The 19,363-nt window shown below is 33.6% G+C and overlaps 1 protein-coding gene across 3 annotated transcripts in view; it reads right to left on the bottom strand.

Annotated features, from left to right (window-relative positions):
• Pten (phosphatase and tensin homolog) overlaps positions 1-19,363 on the bottom strand; it is an 85,324-nt gene that overhangs the window by 22,300 nt on the left and 43,661 nt on the right. The window contains exons 3-5 of one of the 3 annotated variants that reach the window (XM_015498869.2): positions 15,022-15,066; positions 9,094-9,137; positions 5,578-5,816 (exon numbers count right to left, since the gene is read on the bottom strand). In XM_015498869.2, the coding sequence (XP_015354355.1) occupies positions 5,578-5,816; positions 9,094-9,137; positions 15,022-15,066 (328 nt within the window). Of the gene's footprint in view, positions 1-5,577; positions 5,817-5,943; positions 5,962-9,093; positions 9,138-15,021; positions 15,067-19,363 lie in introns of those variants that run through there. The other 2 variants (XM_048807427.1, XM_048807429.1) reach the window with 2 other exon arrangements.

Genomic DNA, 19,363 nt, shown 5'->3' on the forward strand with positions numbered 1-19,363 from the left:
TTAAAGGAAAAAAAAAAAAAAAAAAAAAGGAGGAAGAAGAAAAAGGAGGAGGAGAAAGAGGGAGGGAGAGAGGAAGAAAAAGGGCTGGGGATTTAGCTTAGTGGTAAAGCATCCTGGGTTCAATTCCCAGCAATCCCCCATATACGTGTGTGTATATAAAATATAAATATATATAAACAAACTACACACATATACATACATATACTTATGTATATATATAATATACATATATGTTGTTGTGTACGTAACATATATATACATACATATATAATTTCACTAGAACTCTAACCATCAAACAAGTGATATCACTGAATTGAAGTGATATCACTAAATTGAAGAGATTTTGAGAAAGTATACAGCCTTAAGTTTATAAGACCAATACCCTCAACTTGTTCTCTTTCTCCTTAAATCAGGGGTCTTTAAATGTTCTAGCATCTGTAAAGAATATAAACCAAGGGGGCTGAGGTTGTGGCTCAGTGATAGAGCGCTTGCCTAGCTGGGTTCAATCCTCAGCACCACATAATAATAAATAAATAAAATAAAAAGGTATTGTATCCACCTACAACTAAAAAGTATTTTTTAAAAAATAAACATTTAAGCCAGGCATGGTGGTGCACACCTGTAATCCCAGCAGCTTGGGAGGCTGAGACAGGAGAATCAAGAGTTTAAAGCCAGCCTCAGCAACTGCAAGGTGCTAAGCAACTCTATGAGACCCTGTCTCTAAATAAAGTACAAAGGAGGACTGGGGATGTGGTTCAGTGGCCGAGTGCCCCTGAGTTCTGTCCCCAGTATGCTCCCCTAAATAAATACATACATACATACATACATATAAATATAAATAAATAAATAACATTTAAAAAATAAGAATATAAAACGAGGAACCTTCAAAATAGACTTATTTCATCAGTATTATCTAAACTTTCAGGAGTCTACATAAATTATTCTGAAGAATCTCAAAATTCTTTTTCAGTTCAAATATTTGTGAACTTGATAATGTAGAAAGAAATTTAACAATGCAGCAAGGGACTCAACTTTTACTCTCAATGCAGTCATTGACATATGGATAATACTGATGACAATATTTTACCTTTCTACCATTTTATCATCTATAAAATAAGAAACTTTAGAGGGGGTGGGGAACCCAATAATCTTAAGAGTTTTATCCATTATTCCTAGTTTTCTAATGCTGCTTCAAACTAAAATGTAAATGCAAACATTAAGTAAAACACAATTTAGTCAACATCATCTGCTCACAAATTTATTTTTTGCCTTTTAATATACACACAGGGATAAAAGGTAGGAATACATTTCTTCAGGACCTGTGAATAATTCATCCAAAACATGGTCTAGGTATATGAACTAAGCATGAGCTAAGAACAGTAGATCTCAATGATTTATTTTATTCTGACACTAAAAGTGATCAACTTAGCTAAAGTGATCAACTTAGCTAAAGTGATCAACTTAGCTAAAACCATTTAACTGTGCTTTAATACCTTGTAACAAATAAACTTGACAATTTTATCAAATACATTCCTGGCAGTCCACATAGGTCTACATTTTCTACTTCCTACTAGCCCATCACATTCTCTTGGGGGAGATGCCAAGAGAGAGCAGTTCTACTAGTGAAGTATTACTACTTTTTATCACATGACACTGCAAGATTTGTTTTATTTTCATAAATACTTCTCTAGCAATCTTTTTACTCTGACCCTATCTCACAATATTCCATGGGGCTTCTTGCCATTTCATTAAACACCCCTTCCTCACTTCTAGAGAGAAACAGAACTGACAATGTTACCAGATTGTGATGACTAAATATGTTCTCACAAATTAAGTATGTCTTCACTTTTTGATTATGAAAACTTCTCTTGGATTTAACTTCAACTGGATAGAAACAGAGAAAGTTTGAGCATCCTTAGATTTTACCTTTATCTTGAACATGATGAGACAGATTATCCCAAATGCTTCTTACATGGCAAATTATCACCATCAGCAGCCTATAGCCAACTATTCAGAAGAAGCACTTATTATCAGACAGAGTATATATGCACATATGGATGGAAAGGTGTGCTTAAGAGGAAGGGAACAGGGAGAAGACGACAGTACATTTGAGAGCACAACTTAGAAAAGCCCAGACCATTACAAAACTCTTGTTTGACCCGACTCAAAATCTTGAATAAAGCAACCTACCAGGCTACTGGTTAATGTCAAACTAACAAAAAGCCACACAGTTGAACATGATGAAAGCAAACATCTCAGAAAGAGTCAAGCACGTTTGTAGCTTGCAACAGAAAAATACTGTTTCAAAACCTCTATAATTTTTTTCCAAGTGGACATATTTTTATTTCATGAAGGGAGACACAATTCAATCTACTACAGGCTGACTAATTCACCCAAGAAAATGCATAGGACATGATATTCATTTGTATCACAATGAGATGTCAAAACCTCTATCACTGACTTTTTTTTTCTGAGACTATAAAACAGGTCATGAAATGACTGGAAATACCACCTCCCTTCAGCATATGACTTCTTAGTGCACCCAGCTAGTAGTTTTCATCAAATACATACATGGTCACACAATCAATGAATGATGCCTATCTTAAGAGTTATTTTTGAAAATTTTGGGAAACATTGATAACATTTTCAAAATGGCCAAGTTTCTTTGCCAAGAAGAAACCTCAGTATTCTGTAAAAAACAGTATACCTCAATGTCAGGCAGCACATCTGCTTTTGCTGCACTAGTGAAGACAGAAGCTCTCCATGCCATCATCACTCACTGCTTTATTCATCCATGTGCCTCAGAGTGGCAAGACTCACATTAATCCTGAAAGAAACCTTATCTGTTGTTGTGAAAGTATTCTACTGCTTTGTAAGTGCCAAGCTTTGAATCATAGTCTGTGCAAGAACTGTCATGAAAAAATCTGTTGTAATAGTTGCCAAATTCATAAAAGCCAAGACTTTAAATCAAGACGTTCTCAAACTCTTTTAAGGAGTTTTAACTCTTCAACTTTAAAACTGAAATGTGAAATCATAATGCTTTCCTTCATAACACAGCACTAATGATGCAGATACTGCCAAAAAATTATTTCATTAACTTGAAGGCAAGGAAAATGATGCAGCATGAATTTATCTAAGAGTCTTGACATACTCTTATTTCTTGACACAAGCTTACTTTCATTGGGCAAAGGATTCTACATCTTCCATTTGGTTCTTTTATTTGTGAGATATTGAATGGATATCAAAGATGGCATATAAGTTGCAAAGTCAAAGAAAATGGCACAGTTTTTACTTGTTACTTTAAAAAGTTAAATAACATTAGCCCATTCCTTAAAATTTACTACTAAGAAAACTAAAGTTTAATTTTGATTAATTTATACCACTTTGATTTATTCATCATTCTCATATACTGTGGCCACTGATATTTGTATGGAAAAAAACTCACAAATAAATTGAAGGTGTCTTTTATGATCTATGTTGTTAAATAAGTTTCAGTACAATTAAAAACCATAAGTAAATTTTTTTTATGTATCCATGCCTATGTTTAATGGGAAAACACTTAAAACTTTCATCAGATTTGGTACCAGGGATTAAATTCAGGGGCACTTAACAACTGAGTTACATCCCCAGTATTTTTTTGTATTTTATTTAGAGACAGTGTCTCATTGAGTTGCTAAAATGAGGCTGGCTATGAATTCAAGATCTTCCTTCCTCAGCCTCCCAAGCCGCTGGGATTACAGGTGTTTGTCATGTCTGGCTTTCATCAGATTTTTTAAAGCTATATAACATGAACAGGTTTTTTTTTAAAGCTCCTAGCTTACTAAATCTAGCGTTCTGCTCATCACACAACTTTTATACTTTACCAAAACAAAATTTTTTTACCCGACTTTTAATACCCAATTTTGTGAACTATTTCCAATAAATGGTACTTTGGCGTCCTTACATATAACTCAGAAAGTCACAAAGACAAACAAATGGTTAAAAAACAAGAGGTGAAAAAGAAACTGATACAACTACTCAGCTTAAAATGATGAATATGATAACCTCTATTTGTTTTGAAGCTGAATGAAGAAGAAATTGGCTTATCCTGGAGAAGAATCTGCCTAGTTATAAAATTATTAAAACTACAACAAATTTTTGATTAATGTCTCTCTCCCTAAATGAGTTTTCTCCATCTGGAGAGGTTTGGGTTTTGTTCTACTTAAAGAAACGTACAAAAACTCTTTTTAATACAAAGGATATTAAAAAGGTAATATGTTTTATTATACTTACCATCCAAAGAAACTGACCCTTTGAAAAATTGTAAAAACCTCTCAAGAGTTTGCTTTTCGCCCTCAAATGCAGTAAGTTAAATTTGTTGCTGATTTTTAAGGTTTTTAGTTTTCTAAAAAACTGAAGAATCTCTGATTAATTGTAACTCCATTTTATAATTATTCACATGAAAGAATGAATTTTATTATAAATGATCACACTTTATTAGGTAATAATCATATTCAGGTAATTATCCCAAAACATTTTATTCTCAAGCAAGCTTCAGCAACAGTAAGCTTACTTTTGATTGATATGCAGGGGTGTTTTGGATTGGTTTGTCTGTTTTTTGTATACTGGGTATTTAACCCAGGGATGCTTCACCACTGAGCTACACTTCCAGCCTATTTTATTTTTTCTTGTGATATAAGGAAAGTTCCTTAGGGCCTTGCTAAATTGCTAAGGCTGGACTCAAATTTATGATGCCCCTGCCACAGCCTCCCAAGTTTGTGATTGTAGGCATGTAGCACCATGGCCTGCAATATGCTGTTTTTAAAATGCTACTTTATAAGGATTTTTGTAAGATCCAATATGTAATAAAGTTAATAGGTAAGATTTGCTATCATGATATAAAAACAGCAGCATGGTCTGAAAAATTAATTAGATACTTGTTCATACAGAAGTTGGGTGGGGCAGTACTTGATTAAAATTTTTGAAAGAAATTAGGCATTAACAACTATCTTTTTAAAATCTCTTTTCTAGAGGATGGGGGTAGATGGGAATAGGGGGATATTACTCATAAACTATACAAAGTTTTGGTTAGGCCAGATAAATAAGATCTGGAGACTAAATAAACAGCATGGTGACTACAGTTAATAATAATATACTACAAACTTGAAAATTGCTAAGAGAAATCCTAGCAGCTCGGGAGGCTGAAGTAAAGAGGATCATGAGTTCAAGCAACTCAGCAAGACCCTGTCTCAAAATAAAATATATGTGGGTGAGGGGGCCACATGGCTAGAGATATGGCTCAGTGGTTAGGCGCCCCTGGGTTCAATCCCCAGTACCAAAAAAAAAGAAAAGAAAAGAAATCGCTACAAGAGTATATCTCAAATGCTCTCCCCACAATAGGGAGAAAACAATAATTATATGAGGTGATATGATGAGTAGACCAATTGTAGTAATCATTTCACAATACATACATGTATCAAAATATCACATTATATCTTAAGAAAGGTGAAGGGGAAAAAAAGAAAAAGAAAAAAGTCTGTCTTGCAATAAATTCTTGGATCTAGAAGAAGAAAGGGAGAACAGAATATAAAAACTTACCTTTTTGTCTCTGGTCCTTACTTCCCCATAGAAATCTAGGGCCTCTTGTGCCTTTAAAAATTTGCCCCGATGTAATAAATATGCACAAATCATTACACCAGTCCGTCCCTTTCCAGCTTTACAGTGAATTGCTGCAACATGATTGTCATCTTCACTTAGCCATTGGTCAAGATCTTCACAAAAGGGTTTGATAAGTTCTAGCTGTGGTGGGTTATGGTCTTCAAAAGGATACTGTGCAACTGTGGTAAAAAGATAACCTCAGAGTAAGAAAAAAATCTCTCCTGAATTTTTAATTAAAAGTAGGTAAACTTTAGAAATGTTGCATTATAAACTTAGGTGTTTGAAAGAAAAACTAAATACAAATACCTTATTGCTCATTAACTTTCTAATTTTTGAAGAGAGAATACTCTATTGCTAACTTCTAAAAGTACCCAAGCATTATGTTTCTCACTTCATGAAGGAGGAAATTGCTGTAAGACTGGGAGCAGAGGTCACAATACACCAGAAGTATACCTGAATCCAAAATGAAATGTCACATGGGTCTCTCAATGCATTTTCTAACAAAAAAAAAAATGAATAACAATATTTATAATACTGCATCATGACAAAAAATATTTCAAAGAAAGTATAGATTACCAATAGAATCAACTGTGGAAAGGACTGTATTTTAACTTCATAAAATAAAAATGCTGTGGGGAAAAAAATGTGCTCTATATGTATAATAAGAATTGTAATGCATTCCACTGTCATATATAAAAATAAATAAATAAATAAATGAAACTGAAGCAGGAGGATGGCAAGTTCGAAGCCCGCCTCAGCAACTTAGCAAGGCCCTAAGCTATTTAGTGAGACTCTGTCTCAAAAAATAAAAAATAAAAAGGCTAGGGATGTGCCTCAGTAGTAATGTGATTCTGGGTTTAATCCCCAGTGCCAAAGGAAAAGAAAAAGAAAGAGAGAGATGGTTTTACAAATCTTAGTGTTATCTATACATGACTTGAAAAGCATTTACAAAAGAAACTGAAAAAAAAATTACTTACAAAAGATTATAATTGTAGTAAAGTTATAAAATGAAGTTTCAGGTTTTTTCACATAAATTATTAAAAATCCAAGACTTCTCTGTTCCCTAAGTTAGAGTTGAGGTTTTTTAAAATTTGCCTAGAAACAGGACTTATATATCACTATTAAATTTTTATCATTTAGTATATGCATTGGTTTCAATCTATTAAGAAGATCCTTAAACATCCTGACACCAATGTACTACTTATTCTATGTCATCTAAATATGTGAACACTATGTCTTGAATCTTCAAGTCATAATAACATAGTAGAGACTACGATCAATTAAATCCTTTGGTATGACAGGAAAGCGCTTCTGATAGATAATGACTACTATTACATACAGTTAGTGGGACAGTTTTCACGTAGTCATTTGCATAACTAGACCATTATTTCATCTTAATTTCCTAAATGGCACACAAAAACATTCAAGAAAATCTGTAAAATATCTCTTTAGAGATAAACCTTGCCAGACATGGTAGTACACTCCTGTAATCCAATGACTCAGGAAGCTGAGACAGGAGGATCACAAGTTCAAAGCCAGCCTCAGCACCTTAGTAAGGCCCTGAACAACTTAGGAAGAAGACCCTGTCTCAAACTAAAGAATAAAAGGGCCTGAGGATGTGGCTCAGAGATCAAGTGCCCATGGGTTCAATTCCTGGTACCAAAGAGAGAGAAAGAGAGAGAGAGAGAGAGAGAGAGAGAGAGAGAGAAAACAAGAAACCTCAACCAATGGCATGCTTTGTCTAGTAAGCAAAAACCTAACTCTACCTACCTACCTTCCTACACACACACACACACAAAAAAAACCCATTTTTAGTGAAATTAAACTTACTCTTGGTAATTAATGCTTCAGAATTCTCAAACCATCCATTTAAAAATCCACTCTAGATTTTCAGGAGGGATCAATGGCAAATATGCCTATCTGAGGCTTCCATCTGCAAGCTTCTCAAACTCTCTAGTTCTCTCATGGTTTAAGAGATTCTACAAATAAAGTGGAAATTTCTATGGGCTCTGAGACAGAGCCCATACCTGTGCCTGGAATAAAATTCAGTTAAAAAACAGTTCCCGAAGCAGTATGGAGATTCCTTAGAAAATTTGGCATGGAACCACCATTTGACCCAGATATCTCACTCCTTGGTCTGTCTATACCCAAAGGACTTAAAATCAACACACTAGGGGCTGTGCTTGTGGCTCATTGGTAAAGCACTTGCTTAGCACATGTAAGGCACTGGGTTCAATCCTCAGAACCACATTATAAAAATAAATAAAATTAAAAGGTATTGTGTCCATCTACAACTAAAAAACTTAAAAAAAACTACTACAGTGAACAGCCACATCATTATTCATAACAGCTGAATTCACAACAGCTAAATTGTGGAACCAACCTAGATACCCTTCAATAGATGAGTGGATAAAAAAAACTGTGGTATACACATATAATGGAATATTACTCAGCACTAAAAGAGAATAAAATTATGGTATTTGCAGGTAAATGGATGGAGTTGGAGAATATCATGCTAAGTGAAGTAAGCCAATTCCCAAAAAACCAAAGTCCAAATGTTCTCTCTGATATGTGGATGCTAATGCATAACGGGGGGTGGGGGAGTGGAGGAACTTTGGATTGCGCAGAGGGTAAGGAGGGGAAAAGAAGGGAGAGGAGGGAAGAGGAGGGGAGAGGAGAGAAAGGAAGGAGAGGGGAGGGGACGGGCAGGGAGGGGAGGAAAGAGGAAGAAAGGGGAGGAGAGGCAGGAGAGGGGCAGGGACGGGAGGAGAGGGAAGGAAAGGAGAGGGGAGGAAAGGGGAGGAAAGGGAAGGAAAGGGAGATTGGGGGTAGGAAAGATGGTGGAATGAGACAGACATCATTACCCTAGGTACATGTATGATTGCATGAACGATGTGCCTCTATATTGTGCATAATCAGAGAAATTAGCAAGACCCTGTCTCAAACTAAATAATAAAAAGGCCTGAGGATGCGGCTCAGAGATCAAGTGCCCATTCATGTACAATGAATTCCGCTGTCATGTATAACTAATTGAAACAAATAAAAAATTTAAAAAAAAGTTCCATGCTTTCACCTAAATAGCTCCTCTTTATCCATGTTATTTTATCCTTCCTATCTTTAAGTCATTCCTCAAAGCAGAAAAGTAGTTCTGCTTTCTCTCTGAAACTGCATACTGACATCAAATGCTTTAAACAGTAGGGAAACCCCCTCCTTATGATACAAACACAGTCTAGTAATTTCTCCTGTCTATTCTACACTTTATAGTCTTCCAGACAATAGATAGGTTTATATGATACTTTTTTTCTAAAGTACAACAGCAAAATTAGTTTTTCCAAGTTGTCTAAGATTATCCTTAAGATAAATATTTATATCATGATAACTCATTATTGTTATGACAGTACAATATTGTCTACTGGTTTTAAGTTATACAATATACTACAGTACATTTATACATACCTCTGCAGTTAAATTTGGCGGTGTCATAATGTCTTTCAGCACATCTAAAAGAAAAATTTAAAGTGGCATAAATTACCTTTTGTACTTGGGCATAATAACAAAAAGTTTCTTGAATCAGGCATTGTGCTGAGTATTTTATATTCACTCTTTCATTTAATCCCAAGAATTCTGTGAGGTAGGTACTAAAACTACCCCCATTTTATGATTAAGGAAGTGAAGGTTTAAGATGTGAAGTATATGCAAACAGAGCTTATACATTTGCTTATCAAATTTGTGATGCCCTCATCATACAGCCCTACAAATTAAATTGCATCTATAATTTTCAAATTCTACTTGTTATTAGAATGTACTTTTTTATTTCACAAGTACCTGTAAACAAGTAAATAATTTCATTGTTGTCTTTATCTCATCAGATGAGCACATACAATTCTTAAACTATTATTTGAAAACATGTTAAAAATATTAAAAGCAAAAGGACAAAAGAAAACTGAATGATGCTAATCTATTTGGACACGATGCTTACTTAATTTTTTTAAACCAGACCTTTCTCCCTTTAGATAAACCAAAGTCATTTTTAGTGAATCCACTCTAGATTTTCAGGAGGGATCAATGGCAAATATGCCTATCTGAGATTACATCTGCAAACTTCTCAAACTCTCCAGTTCTCTCATGGTTTAAAGGGTTCTACAAATAAATTGGAAATTTCTGTGGGCTCTGAGACAGAATTTACCTATGCCTGGAATAAAATTCAGTTAAATAATCTCTCAGATTATAAATTTTAATATCTGAAAGCAATGAAAGAATAAGTAAAATCAATACAGGATAGTAAAATTCTAACATTGCATTCATAGAACATACAAATATTTGTCTTTTTAATGGTAGTGATGTCTTTGTTATTATGTACTGGCTTACTCATAATTGACAGTGTGGTCGGCAGCATCATAGTAAATCCAACTACCACCAAACCAGATTTTTAAAACTATTTAAAATAAAAATCAATATTTTAGAACAAATTAAGATCTATTGCTCCTTAACCTACAAAACCCTAAACTTACAAAACAGCTAACATTTTCTTTTAATTTATGGCAATCTCAATTGTAGAATCTGATTTGAGGTTTTAAGACTGTATGTAGTCCTTAATTAATATACTTAAAGAGTCTCTATATGCTTCTGTATTGCCTTTCTGAAAACCAAAAAATTCAGAATATTAAAACATAACTAGCTCCAAAATTTTTAAATAAGCTACTGTGAACCTGTATTATACAGTTAGAAATATGGAAAACATTTATATAATTCCTCTAAAGTTTCAAATTCACAAGAAATTTAACTAATTATAAATTAAAACTGTTAAAAAACTGGTCATACTTATAATAAATCGACTTTCACATTACCACTCAAAACAAAGTTTTTTTTCTTTTTAGTATATTGTAATTTAGAATACTGAGTTTGGCTAAAAAGAAAATATATTTAGTAATGTCATATGTATCCCTGTTAAATAATTCCACACAAATGTGAAAAACATGATAAACAGAAGAGAAATGACCAATAAAATAGTTAAATTTTATACTTTCTTTAGCAGACTGATCAGTAGTGAACAATCCATGGTGCAGTATTTTAAAAGGAATTCTGTAAAGGCTTAGGAAGTGGGATATAAGGCTATAAAATAACTCTAAGAAGCTAGTTTCATAACAGCTCAAAAGAAAATAAATGTCAGGGGCTGGGGTGGTAGCTCAGTGGTAGAGTGCTTGCCTAGCATATGTGAGGCACTGGGTTTGATTCTCAGCACTGTGGAGGGAGAGAAGGAGGGAAGGAAGGGTCCATTGACACTAAAAAATAATAAGAAAAAAGAAAATAAATGTCAGTTTCATGTAGATTCAGTTCTCTAAACTTCCCATACTTTTTTCAGGATATCAAAATGTTTGGTTTGGGAGCTGAAGGTTGTATCTCAATGGTGCAGCACTTGCCTAGCACACATGAAGCCCTAGGTTTGATCCCAGCATAGTACTCTATAGGAGGGAAAGAGAAATAACAAGTACTAAATGCTATGAGATGCGCAAACCTTCTAAGAATTTTTATTTTTTTTTCATCCTCACAAACATGTAATAATGACTAATATTAGCCTCATATTTTTATGAGAAAGCAGAACATTTAAAACCTTGCCCCAAATCACAATATATTAATGAAGAATCAGAACTCAAGCTCAGTATCACTGGTTACAAAACATTTTCTATTACTGCATCATACTTCTACTTAGAATAAAAAACATTAAAAGTTTTAAATATGAAAGCAATTACAAATTTTATTCAAATTTTAATCAAAGCCACCTTCCTACTCAAGCAATATTTGTCACAAAATACAAAGCCAACTAACAGTGATGATAAAAAACAAAAACATTATGATGATCTTTACAGGTAATATGGGGGTCTGGAAAGTATAAGCTAGGACTGGTGGTGGTGCAAATGCTCAGGGTAAGGGCTAGAAGGGTAAAGACGAAGACTCTGCTCTCCCTAAACACATGTATGCACACACACAACACTCCCCCCAACAAAATTTCTTTTATATTTTTTTGCGATATATTAGTGATAAATCTCAACATATTAAAATCAAAGATACTTAGAAAACAATTGGGATTTAATCATTTCAATATCTTTATAATTAAAACTCAAAAGATATAATTTTTTATTATTACCCTTATACTACTTATATGAGACAAGAAAAATGAAGAAGTACTGAGGGTTTTTGTTTTTTTTTTTTAAAGTGGTAGTAGGCAGAGTGAAGAAAGGGATAAGAATAGGAAAAATTTCCAAAGAAGTGATACTTGCCATATAGTTAGCTAAGCAGGTGAGTCTCTTCTTTACTCTACAACATAGCTACGTTTATCTTATATAGGAGGAGGGCCAGGGTTGTGGCTCAGTGGTAGAGCACTTGCCCAGCATGTGTGAGGCACTGGGTTCAATCCCCGGTACCACATAAAAATAAAACAAAGGTATTATGTCCATCTACAATTAAAAAAATATTTTTTAAAAAAATCAATACGAGGGGCTAGCGATATAGCTCAGTTGGTAGAGTATTTGCCTCACATGTACAAAGCCCCGGGTTCAATCCCCGGCACCTCCACCAAAAAAAAAAAAAAAAAAAAAAATCAATACTAGCTAAAGTTTTACTACAAAAGGATTAAGTATATCAGCAAAATAAGCAATGAAATATATAAATCTTTTGAAAATTAGCATTTGGTGAATACTAAGGTTAACTATATATGACTTTATTCCTATCTCCCTTCCTTCCCTATCATTACCAGTGTATAGATTATAAAGAGGGAAAAACAAAAAATAAAAAGTATTTGTACCCTAAAATATACTGATTAATTTAACAAGCATCAGTATACTTAAATTTTGATAATTCTATAAGGCTAATTTTACCTAGTCTTAAAAATAATTTAGTGAAAGCCTGAAGAAACTATAGAGACATGAATATTTAATTATTACAAAGTTCACATTAAGAGTTCTTCTTCCTCCAAGTATGTCATAATTGCAATTGCTACAAAAGACATAACATATTATTAAATGTGGGTATACCTAGTGTAAATATTTTAAGATCTTCCTATCTGTATGTTTCCAAAGAAAAAGATATCACATGTAATTACTATTCTAAAAATTAAAGAAATAAAATAGAAACAACTGTTAATGATGCTAGACTCACTTACCCAGAACCAGATATATAATAAGCAGGGGTGGAAAGAAGGTAAAGGTTGGAAAGTAACATCAGAAACATACTACAGACTGATAGCTCTAGAAACTTTTGAAGAGAACAAAATTGGGGGAGGTTAAAACAAAAAATAAAGGGAACACTGGCATCAACAGTGGATGGATTGCTACTATGACTGTTAACTCTCTTAACTTCTGTAGGCTTCATATTCCCCATTTGTAAAATGAGAAGGTTATACTAAAAGATTTCTTTCAGTACTTTCCAGCTCTGAAAGTCCACATTTCATGTGAGGAGGGGGAGTTAATATGCATTAAAAGCTATTCTAGACTAATAAAGAGTTATTTCATTATCTTGGGATTCCAATGTTTAGAAATACAAATCAGGCATTCCCATTCCCAGGCTATCCCCCAAAGCCAATTTTAACCATAATAATGTAGTAAGTGACCCACAACATCAATAGTACAAGCCTAAATCCTAAGTTCCAGAAAGCAGGAAGCCACTACATACAGGAATGAAAACAATTTCCTTCCCTTTAGATATGCTAAACTAGAATAAAATTATGACAATTGCAGAATTTGTCTTTTGACCTCCCTTTTAAGATTCCAAATCCCCAATTCTGAGAGTCTAAGACTGACAAGATCTATTTAATGGATTTCAGCTTCTGACAATTCTTTTTTGTTGTTGTTAATTCAACTTCTGAATAGAGATGTTCAAAAACCACAAAGCTATGTGGTTTTTATTTTCCTACAAAACAACAACAAGGCACTATAAGAAAGGTTAATCTAGAATAGATGACCCCTAAATGCACAGATCATTTGTAAACTGGGCTCACCTAAACTTAAGCATGTTTTATCACTGAAACTCCCCAGGCACACATACACACATCACAATCCGACAAAAATAAATGATCTGCCACATTCCAAACACTATTATGCCAACAATCTCCTTACCTGCTATTCACTCTGCTATGCCATTTTCCTTCTTCCTTGGCCTAAGAGTCAGTCCCTACTGATTCTGTTCACTACAACTCAAATATCCTTCCTTTATGAAAACTGTCATATGGAACACAATTACTATTTCTACTGTTCTCTTCAATGCCTTCTTGTATTTAAGAATTACATCTTCTATAATACTTTGTTTAATTTTCACATTAGACTACAAGCTACCTCAGGACTGAACTGGTATCTTATCCTTTCTGTACCCACGCCCAGTGTGTTTTATAATGTCTAACATGTGGCAAGCACTAAATGTTTGCATCTTTGTGAATCTGAAGAAGTCACTGAAAACTCATTAGACAACAACATTGGTGTCTACTCCACACCCAGTACCTATGAGTTTTATTATTATAAAAGAACAAGGCATAAAAAATCTTTCATTCTTTTTGGTAAAAGATTTAAATGTCCACTGGAGGCATAAGAGAATCTTGTTATAACATTTGATAAATAACTCTACAAAAACAATTGTGACCAAGTATATAACTTTATATATTTTTTTCTATTGTAATCATTTATAAATAGAAAAAAAATAAAGGCCAGGTACCAGTCTTTAAAATGTAATGTTTTTCCAATTTTTCAAAAATTAGAAAATGGTTAGTACTTTGAGAAGGAAAAATAGTCTTCAAGGGCAAAATCATTTAAGTATTTTTTTCCCTTCTTTCCCTTCTTTTTTTCCTTTCATGTCTCTATTCCCAAAGTCAAAAGAAAAAGCAGAAAATTAAAGATAAGGTCAACTAGCTCTATCAAGTAGGCAACCCTTAAAACCCTGCCCAAGACAATAGAAACTATCTAATTCAACAATTTTAGATAACTTATTATGTTACAAACCAAATACTCTAATACCTTCTTCAATCAATTGATCAAGAGACTGAATAAACAAAATCATATACACTCTGGAGAATGCCTCCATGGAAGACATCTTAACAGAGCTCTCCTATGGATTACACTTCAAATAACCACAGGGTTAGGGGCTCAAAAGTGGGCTAGATGCCAAGTCATTTAAAGCAGATCAAGTAACGTGAATCTGTGCCAACATTGTTTTATCTCATCACTACACTTTCTAAATGATCTAACAGTGTTCTCAGTCTTCTTCAACTAATTGTTTTAGGAATACAATTCTAGTAAAATATATATCTTTAACTCTACCTTACTCTAACAAAAAAATAACTTTCACTTATTAGTTATTTAGAAGATATTTGCAAGCGTACAAATAAGAAAACATACTTACAGATTGTATATCTTGTAATGGTTTTTATGCTTTGAATCCAAAAACCTTAAAACAAAACAAACAAACAAAAAGCCACCATTAACAAAAATGAGCTAACATTTGAAATTACATTAAAAACTATTGAGAAGAACCAAAAGACAGATTCTATTTTTCCTAATCTCGAATACCTTTAAGTAAAAATAAATAAATAACCCAAATAAATAATCATGTCATTCTTAAATAATTACTACATTACATAGAGTTATACAATCTGAAGTAAAGCCAGAGCTTTTCACAGAATATTTTCCTTATCTTCTCTTTTTGGAATAACAAAACAAGATTGAGCAGTAAGAAATAATTTATTGAAAAAGGCAGCATTAGTATTTAACTCAAGTTCACCTAGCTCACACAAATTTGCAAGGTACAAGAAATCTAGTACTCTTAAAATTCAGCCATAGTTTTCTTTCAAACAAAGAGCTTGACATTAAGATTCAAGCAGCAACTATTAACTCTGTAAAAGTTATTAGCATTTTCACATATATACTCTTATTTACCTCTCACAAACTTCTAAGAGGATAGCTTATTCACATTTTACAGAGGAAAGAGATAGATCTCAAAACTAGTAAGTAAAAGAATCAAAACCAAAGACTATGCCCTCAAGACAATTATGGAACTAAACAGTAACAATTACAGGTACCACAAGTCTTTGCTACATGTCAGACACTTATTTAAAGTATTCTATGTATGTAAATTTGTTTAATCCTCAACCTTATGAGGTAGGTAATTGAAGAGTTATAAGAATATAATACTGAAGAACTATCAGAAAAAAATGTAGAAGACAAATGATAAACAGAAAGCTTTATTTAAAAAATGAGTTTTCAAACAAAAAGGGACATGAATACCCAGTAAAATTTTGAAATTTTTGAATGCTGAAGAGACAAAAAGAAGACCCTATAACACTGCCGGAAACATCTGCATAAAAAGAATGTGGAATCAAAATGACAGTGCCCCTTTTTCCTGCCAACAGTAGAGATTCAACACAGAGACACTTTACCACTGTGCTATATCCACAGCCTTTTTTTTTGAAACAGCGTCTCATGAAGTAGCTAAAGCTGGCCTCAAACTTAAGATCCTTTTGCCTCAGCCTCCTGAGTCACTGGAATTAGACACATACCACTGTATCTAATATCTTTAAAAAAAATTAGGCAAAACATTCTGATTTTCATGAAAAATATTTTCAGCCTAGAATTCTACACCAAGACAGAGTCTATAAATCAAATGAGTATAAAATAAAAGTATCTTAAAATAAGCAAACTCTAAAATAATTTTACTTTCCTATATTTTCCCAGGAAGTTACAAAGATATGCCAAAACCAGAGTAGAAAGCAATGAAAACTGATGACAGGTTCCAGGAACTGAAGAATCCAACTCACAGGAGAGGACAGGTGAATCCCCAGAATGATGGTGAGAGGCATCAAAGACTTCCATATAGCAAGTCTAGAGAGCAATTAATCCAGGTTAGGGCTGATAAGAAAGATCCTGGAGACAATAAAACTGACAGAACACCAAATGTGCTCAAACATGGTGGACTTATAAAATTGGGGTGAATTTGTGAATTAATTAAAATTAAGAACATAGAAAACTAAACAAGAAAAAAAAATGAGACCTTTGTAATTCCAGGGAAAACTAAATATGTAGGAAAAAATATTAGTCACAATATACTATATTGCTAGCCAGGAATGCCATTTATCTAGTAATAACCACATAAAAAGCTCAATATAACCAAAACTACAATATAACTATTAGAAGGAGGGAAAATGGAGAGGAAATCTAAAAATATGTGTGTAATGGGGAGGAGAAAGAGAGTCCATGAACTTGAATGTGAAAAAAAAGCATGTTATATGATAGTACAAGCAGTACTTCAAACTATCACTAATAAAAGTTACATATTTCATTCACACTACAATTGTTACAGGTAGGTTATAAAAGGTTTAGCTGAGGTGAAAAGGCAGAGATTAGAGAATTAGAAATCTGAGTTGGTAAGACAGCTAGCTAGAGTCTGTAAAGCAGGGTGCCAGAGATGTGGTAGGTAATGTATAGGAAAAAGGAAAAACAAGTTTGCATAGATTTCACCTCAGGTTTTTGGCAAAGCGCTGGGCTGCATATATGCAGAATCTGAAATTATAATGAGAAGACACCAGAGGCAGTGCAATACTAAAAGAAGCTGGAATTCTGGCCCAACCAGAGAGGAAAGACCTGAGTACCCCTGATATTCAGCTGAGACCACAGAAAGGCCACACTTTAGAAGTAGGGACCATAAGACTGTACAAAAGATAAATCTGAAATAGGCCTACCTCAACAAAGAAAACCAAGCCTAACAATATCAAATCAACCATTAATTTAAATGCCTGTTAAAATGAATCTCAGTACCCTCAGAGAAAATAACAATCTGAATCCCTTCACATTCAAGAATCAATTAAAATTTACTAGACAGGCAGAGCAGAAAAATATGACCCATAACCAAGGAGGAGGAAAAAAAAAGTCAACAGAACCAGTTCCAAAATATGTACAAGAATGTAAAGGAAAATGATTAAAATGAGTGAAAAGATGAAAAGTTTCAAAAAAAAAAAAGATATAGACAATCTAAAAGACAGAAGATCCAGTCTTCAAAAGTCTAATACCTAAGAAGAAAAGTCTATTGGACAGCCTCAACTGAAGACAGCAGAAGAAAGGTGTGGCAGATTGTATTTCCCAAAATTTCACTGAACAAATATTTGTCAAGCACTTGCCAGAGCTACTACAGAAACAATAGTAATGTAACTTCAAGTACTGACAATTGCAATTATGAAGGCTCCTTGAGAAACCCAGTGGAGAACCTTTTTAAGATATCCCATTCAAAAAACAGCCTAAGGACATTGGATATCTCCCAATAATCCTAAGTAGATGAATCAGAAAAATTAGCATCTGGAAAAGCAAAATTATTTGCTACATCCTTCTGTAGTTATTTGGGAACCATATATATTTCCCCTGCTATATTCACATTTAATCTACACTTGCTCTTAGAATCTGAGTATAATTACAATTGTTATAGCTATTACTAATATATGGAACCATTTTTTAAATACATAAATAATTCCTGCTTTAACCCCATTTAAATAGGTTAGCTCCAAACATCCTAGACCTTAACTACTATCTCCCATATATATCCAATGACAAAGTAAATATGATGGTGAAACTTAACTCTTACCTTCACAGTAGTTTTCTCATACATAACAGAAGAACCAAAATAACAGCTTCATATAATCCCACTGAAAAAATAGTGATTCCCAGTACTCAAGAAAATCTACTCTCTCTAAAGAGGTATAAAACTAAAGGGTGAAGAAATAAGCCATAGCAGAAGTGACCTATAACTCGCCAAAGAAATTCTGGCCATCAAAAGTAATATAAGAGGGCTGGGGCTGGAGCTCAGTGGTAGAGCACTTGCCTGGAATGTGTGAGGCACTGGGTTTGATGCTCAGCACCACATATAAATAAATAAAATAAAAGTCTATCAACAACTAAAAAAATTTTTTTAATTAATATAAGAAATGTTGCCAGGCATGGTGGCACACATCTATGATCCCAGCAGCTCGGGAAGCTGAGGCAGGCAGATCAAGAGTTCAGAGCCAGCCTCAGAAAAAAAGGGAGGCGCTAAGTCAAACACTGCTCCAAAGAAGTTGAATCATTTTGTGCTTTTACCAATAGGCCTGAGCTTTCCAATTGATCTACATCCCTGCCACCCTTGTTAATCCTGTGAAATTTTAGCCATTCCAGTAAACATCAAACAGCATTTCATGTTTTAATTTTCATTTCCCTCAAGACTGATTTGAAACATCTTTTCAAATGTTTATTGACCATATATTTATCTCTTTTGTAAACTTTGTATCTTTTTCTCTTTTTGTCCTTGGCCCTTTCATTTCCTTAATTGTGCTCTTCAAAGAGCATAAGTTTTTAATGCTGATGAAGTCAAATTTGTCCACTTTTTCTTATAATTTTCTATGTCTAAGAAATAGAAATATAAGATTTCTTATATCAAAGAGATCTTCAACTAAACCAGAGATTTTCTTCCATATTGCTATCTGTAAGTTTTATACTTTAAAACTTCACTTTTATGTTTTGGCCTATAATCTATTTTAATTTTTGAGTATAATGAGAGTTATACATCAAGTTTTATTTCGTTTTCTGTGTTGTTTGTTAAAAGACTCTCCTTCCCTTAGCAAGACCCTGTCTTTAAATAAAATGTATAAAAAAGGCTGGGGATGTGGCTCAGTGGTTAAGTGCCTCTGGATACACTCCCTGGTACCAAAAAAAAAAAAAAAAAATCC

Source organism: Marmota marmota, unplaced genomic scaffold (assembly GCF_001458135.2).
Source record: "Marmota marmota marmota unplaced genomic scaffold, marMar, whole genome shotgun sequence".
NCBI classification, from domain to species: Eukaryota; Metazoa; Chordata; class Mammalia; order Rodentia; family Sciuridae; genus Marmota; species Marmota marmota.